At 50.4% G+C, this 6,000-nt stretch overlaps 1 protein-coding gene across 2 annotated transcripts in view; it reads right to left on the reverse strand.

Annotated features, from left to right (window-relative positions):
* The window catches only part of TMEM164 (transmembrane protein 164), a 94,513-nt gene extending 90,943 nt beyond the window's left edge, over window positions 1-3,570 (reverse strand). Inside the window, exon 1 of one of the 2 annotated variants that reach the window (XM_056539786.1) lies at window positions 2,034-3,570. Coding sequence is in view for 1 of the 2 variants with exons in the window: in XM_056539785.1 (XP_056395760.1) it covers window positions 1,450-1,842 (393 nt within the window). In the remaining variant the exon portion in view is untranslated. Of the gene's footprint in view, window positions 1-1,449 lie in introns of both variants that reach the window. The other variant, XM_056539785.1, reaches the window with a different exon arrangement.
* Window positions 3,571-6,000: the final 2,430 nt, after the last annotated feature.

Consider the following 6,000-nt stretch of genomic DNA (forward strand, 5'->3'; position numbering starts at 1 on the left):
CCCCCCCCCCCCCCCCCCCCCCGCACTAACCAGAAGTACTGACTGGTAGTGCGGGGACGCTGATCAATATGCTTCCTACCATGCCCTATCCGCCCCGCCGTTATCTTTATAACGGGGGGGGGGGGGGGGGGGGGGGGGTTTGGTGACAGTTTTGCTTTAATGATGTAAAGGCCTGTTTACACTGGACAGTTACCATAACAATTTCCTGGTAACCAGAATGGCTTACAGGTAGAAATCTTTGTTTTCAACACAGGTAAAACTCTGTTCCCCGTTTCATAATTTCTGCCATTTTGCTTAACCCCTTAAAGGGGTACTCCGCCCCTAGTCATAAGATAAGATGTCAGACCGCCGCGGTCCCGCTGCTGGCAACCCCTGGGATCCCTGCTGCGGCACCACGCTATCATTACTGCACAGAGTGAGTTCGCTCTGTGCGTAATGACGGATATGCACATCATGTTCTAACAGGCACAGGCGAGGTTACTGTCTTCATCTGGCACTGTGACGTCACCGCCGCTCGGCCCACAGCACTGCCCGGCTTATGCATATTCATGCCCGCCCTCCCTCTCCTCCCTGCTCTGTATGTGACTCCACTGCCCTGAGGCCACTTCCAGGTGTACACAAGAAGCCGGCACACGCGCAGTGGAGTCCTGTACAGAGCGGGGAGGAGAGGGAGATGCAGAGGGAGGGTATGAATATGCATAAGCCAGGCAGTGCTGTGGGCCGAGCGGCGGTGATGTCACAGTGCCAGATGACGGTAGTAACCCCGCCCGTGCTAGTTAGAATATGATTTGCATATCTGGAATAATGAAGATAACAGGCGAACGGCAGGGCGGATCCGGGCACGGTAGGCATCATATTGATCAGTGTCCCCCACACTACCAGCCAGTACCTCTGGTTAGTGCGGGGGGGGATTTGGTGACAGATTTCCTTTAATGGGTGCTGTGAGGCCTCTCTGGACCCATGTTTTCCCAACCAAAATGCCTCCAGCTATCGGAAAACTACAACTCCCAGCATGCCCAGACAGCTTGACGTTGTAGTTTTGCAACAGCTGGAGGCGCACTGGTTGTGAAACACTGCTCTGGACCAAATAGAGCCAATGAATGCTGGATGGGACATCAATGTGCCCACAGAGTGGTTAGAGGCGGATGTGACAGCTTTCATGGCAATCTAGTAGGAGAGGGCCACATATTGGGGCCTCAGCCCTCCCCCACCTCTATTGTCTCCTGCTGTGTACGTCACATGCTATCTATATCCACATAATCGTTAGAAGCCGCTGGTAAACCGCTTGTTGCACCCACCCAGGAGATGTCAGATCATCTGCCATGATTGTGTCTCCTGTGACACTGTAACTCCCAGCATCTCCCGACAGCTGCATGCTTAGAGTAGTAGTCCCAGCAGCAGGGCTACGGCCATGTAGTACAATTATGTGGCTGGCAGCGGCATACTGACCTGTAGCATGGTGACGACATGGCAGGGGTTCAACAAGTAGATGACAGTTCTGGTGGCAAATTTAAAGCCCACTTCTACCCCGAAGGTGAGGCACAGCGCCACCAGCAGGACGTTCTTGCCTAGGCTGTCCGGGCGGGCGGTGACAGCAGGCAGGTCGCACCGCACTATCCTCCGCAGGGACAGCCCGATCTCCAGCACGGACACTAGCAGCAGGGCCATGCTCTCCACAAGCCTCTGGGTGCGGGGCAGGAAGGCAGCACACTCGGGGCCCCCATTGCCGGCCAGGCTGGGGTCCACCCCTCCATATAACCAGTCAGTGTAGCGGGACATGTCGCTCCTGTCACCCAGTACTCTCAGCGCTCCGCCGCCGCTGCCGCCTTCCTGACGGAACATCAAATGCCCGGCCCGGATTGTCTCAGCGAGGGCGGGAGGAGAGGGAGGGAGGAGGAAGATGGCGGCAGAAGGAGGGCACACGTGTGGGGTGTCAGTGTGTGAGGATACGGCGGCTGCAGGACACCCACATACGGGTACATATATGTATACACCACACGTATGTACGTATGTTCTCCGTGTACGTCACGTACCGCTCACGGCGCTGAATGAAAACGGGAAGGCTAAGTCCTGGAGCCGTGCGCCCCCACGCGGCCGCTTTGGGATTCAACCCAAGAAGAATAAGGGCCCCGCGCATCACCCCACAGTAACGCCCGAATCACAGCCAGCTAGGTTCTGCCGCCTCTATAATTGGCTGATACATTTCTCCAGAGCCCCGCCCTCTTCATGACGTCACCGGCTTATTGTGACGCCTGATAAAATAACCCGCTACTTGTAATACAGCCTAGGCTATAGACTTGGGTCACAGTGCTCTCCTACCCGGGGCATGCTGGGAGGTTATAAAAAGTGTTACCCATGGCAACCTGTTAGGACACTGCTTTCATTCCCTTTATTGCTCTGGTGCAGCCAGCATGCTGGGAGGTGTAGTTTTGCAACAGCTGGAGACACACTGTTTGGAAAACACTGCTCTGGTAGAATGAAAGCTCTGGTTGCCATGAGGAATAAAGGCAGCTATGTGTGGAGAACTTTTAATGCAAAAAAGATTGGCCACTTTTTAGGCTAAGTTCACTTTGATGTTGTGCTCTGTTCTGGGTCCGTTCGGCTCTTTTTTTTTTTTAGCTCAACTGACTCCTCTGGGTCTGGCGGATCCCATTGTCCTGAATGGGGTCCGTCAGGGATCCGGTAGTTTTTCAGAGAAAGAAAATAGTGCATGCTTTGTTTTGACAGAATTGCTGACAGTGCTTCATATAGTCTTAGCTGTTTTTACATGAAAAATGTCTGGAAATAAAAAAAGAAAGAAAAGAAGGTTGAAGAAAGGAATGCCACCTAATATACCCAAGAAGGGGGAGATTTATCAAAACCTGTCTAGAGGAAAAGATTGCTTCTTTCATTTTTAAAGAGGCCTGTGAAACGTGAAAGAAGCGATCTGATTGGCTCCTCTGCCCTGATCCCCCGCAGTTGCCTTTTCAACAACTCCTGGTCCCTGCTGCTCTTGGCAGGGTACTGTGACATGTTGTCTACACAGGAGCCCGCCTCAACCAGTGACTGGCCAAGCGGACATGTCCTATGGGGTGAAATAATCAGCCCTTCACATCATTTTTATATACAGTGGCCCCTCGACCTACGATGGCCCCGACATACGATAATTTCAACATGCGATGGCCTCTCAGAGGCCATCACATGTTGAAGGCAGCATCAACATACGATGCTTTTGTATGTCGGGGCCATCGCATAAACGGCTATCCGGCAGCGCAGACTGCTTCAGCTGTCACCGGATAGCCGTTTACGATGCCCCGTGTGGTCCGCTGACGATCACTTACCTGTCCTCGGGGCTCCAGCGCGTCCTCTTCGGGATCCCCTGCATCGTCGGCGCTCTCCATCGTCATCATCACGTCGCTGCGCACGCCGTCCGGTCATCCAATAGGAGCGACGTGATGGCGGCGACGGAAAGCGAGGATGCCGGGGAAGCAGAGGCCTTACCGGAGCGTCAGGGACACCACAGGGGACACGGCGACAGCGATGGACAGCGACATCCCGCGCAGCGGTGGCGAGTGGTGACTGTCCGGAGCGGCGGGGACACGTTAGTACAACTTCCTCTAACAGTGGTCTACAACCTGCGGACCTCCAGATGTTGCAAAACTACAACACCCAGAATGCCCGGACAGCCGTTGGCTGTCCGGGCATGCTGGGTGTTGTAGTTTTGCAACATCTGGAGGTCCGCAGGTTGTAGACCACTGTCCTATACTTTACATTGCACGGATGCCTCAACATGCGATGGTTTCAACAAACAATGGTCCGTTTGGAACAGATTACCATCGTATGTTGAGGGACCACTGTACAGTTCAGATCCTGCTCAGACAGCATATGACCGCCAATCTGATTTTCCTCATCCCATAGTTCCGTGTTTTCCAACCAGGGTGCCTCCAGCTGTTGCAAAACTACAACTCCCAACATGCCTGGACAGCTGGAGGCACCCTGGTTAGGAAACACTGCCATATTGTGTGATCTGTGGACCTGAAATCACTTCTCCATTAATTTCTCTAAGATGTCTCTTAAATGCCATGAGAAGTCAGATTGGCAGTCACGTGGTATCAGAGCAGGACTAGAACAGGATTGTTTATTGCCAAAATATGTCTGGAAGCGGGCTGCAAAAATTGTAGTTAGTTTCTTTATGTAAATGGCTGAAACAATGAACTGGAAACTTTAATTTCACAGCCATTAAAATGATGATGGTAGCAGGTATTTGTAGTAATTTCTTTGCTACTGGTTAGTTTTTTGCAGCCTATTTTTGGCTCACAATAAGGCTCAAAAGTCTTATATGAACCTAGCCTATTTGTGAGCAAACAGCCATTCCGTTTTATGTTTCAATAGAACACAATAATAAAAAATAACATGTAAAAATAGCCTTAACCTATCTCTATTTCTTACATGTTATTCTTCTGAAATTCCTCTTTTAATTGCAATATCTTATGGTTTTCTTGTTAAGGTCTCATTATCACATCTTCATAGTGTGCAGGATATTTAACCCCTTAAGGACCTAGGGCGTATGGATACGCCCTGGCTTTCTGGTACTTAAGGACCCAGGACGTATCCATACGCCCGTGGGAATTTTGGTCCTTGCCGCGCGCCGGACGGGGACCGGACCGGGATGCCTGCTGATATCGTTCAGCAGGCATCCCGTGCAAATGCCGAGGGGGGTCATCAGACCCACCCGTGTTGGCGATCGTGGCAGATCGTTCATGAATTCACACTAACGATCTGCCGGGATTCGGGTCATACGGGTCACGTGTGACCCGATGACCCGGAGATACAAGGTGATCGGGGGTGTACAATACACCCCCTATCACCTGCTGTATCTATGGGGAGGTGGCGATTTCGTCACCCCCCCAGGAGCACTGCTATTGGCTGGACGATCGTCCAGCCAATAGCAGACGGCAGGGGAGGGGTTAACTGCATCTTCTTGCAGCTCTGCCCGCTAACTGAGTTCAGTCAGCAGGCATAACTGCTCGGAGGTGCCAGGGACCCCCCCTCTGTGCGATCAGAGCCCCCTCAGGGAAGAAGATCTTTAGGGACAGAGCAGGGAAAGAATACACTCCAGGGCAAGGTAGGAGTGAGTGTAAAAAAGTGAAAAAAAGATCCCCTGACCCCCTTATAGGTCCCCAAGGGTCCGCCATACATTTTTCAGTGTGACCCGGGCCACCCGCTTCTCTCCCCCTGCCTGTCCGGGGGTCCTCCTGAGTCCTATCACCGCCACCGCCAAAACTCCCACTCCACCCTGTTGAATGCCTTAATGGCGTCCAGTGACAGGATGGAGTGGGAGCTCCCCTCTTCATATATCCCAATTGAATGTTAGATAATACTCTATGAATATTGTGTTTTACCATCCTTTCTGGAATAAATCCACACTAATCTGTACCTATTAAATCTGATATCACCCCCTGCAATCTAATGGCCATTGTCTAAGCTAAGATCTTAACATCTGTATTTAATAATGATATGGGTCTATAAGACCCTATATCCTCTTTCTCTTTATTTGGTTTAAAAATCAAAGCAATGACTGCTTCACACATTGAATCCGGAAGTTGACCCCTTTCCAACCCTGTATAAAAAACACTTACCAGAGCTGGAATAAGAATATGGCTAAATTTAGGATATTTTTTTTAAATGGAAAACCATCTCCTCCAGGCGAAGTATTCTTGCCATAAGTTCCTATTCTCTTCTGTGGGTTCCTCTGCCAGTACTTTTTCAGTTTTCCTTACTGATTCTTTCAGGGCCTCTTCCTTTTTTTAAAACTCCTTTATTTTATTAATAATTGCTTTGGTTATTTCCCCCCTCAACAAGGCCTTATTTGCCTCCCAAACTGTTAAATAACTGTCTGATCCTCAATTCCATAAAAAAAATTTTTTTTATTATTTTTATTAATAATTTCAATATTTATGAGGCTGAGCCAGTGAGGGTTAATTTTCTTTACACTCCCTCTACTCCCTTCCTCAGTTTTAA

Source organism: Hyla sarda, chromosome 9 (genome assembly GCF_029499605.1).
Source record: "Hyla sarda isolate aHylSar1 chromosome 9, aHylSar1.hap1, whole genome shotgun sequence".
NCBI classification, from domain to species: domain Eukaryota; kingdom Metazoa; phylum Chordata; class Amphibia; order Anura; family Hylidae; genus Hyla; species Hyla sarda.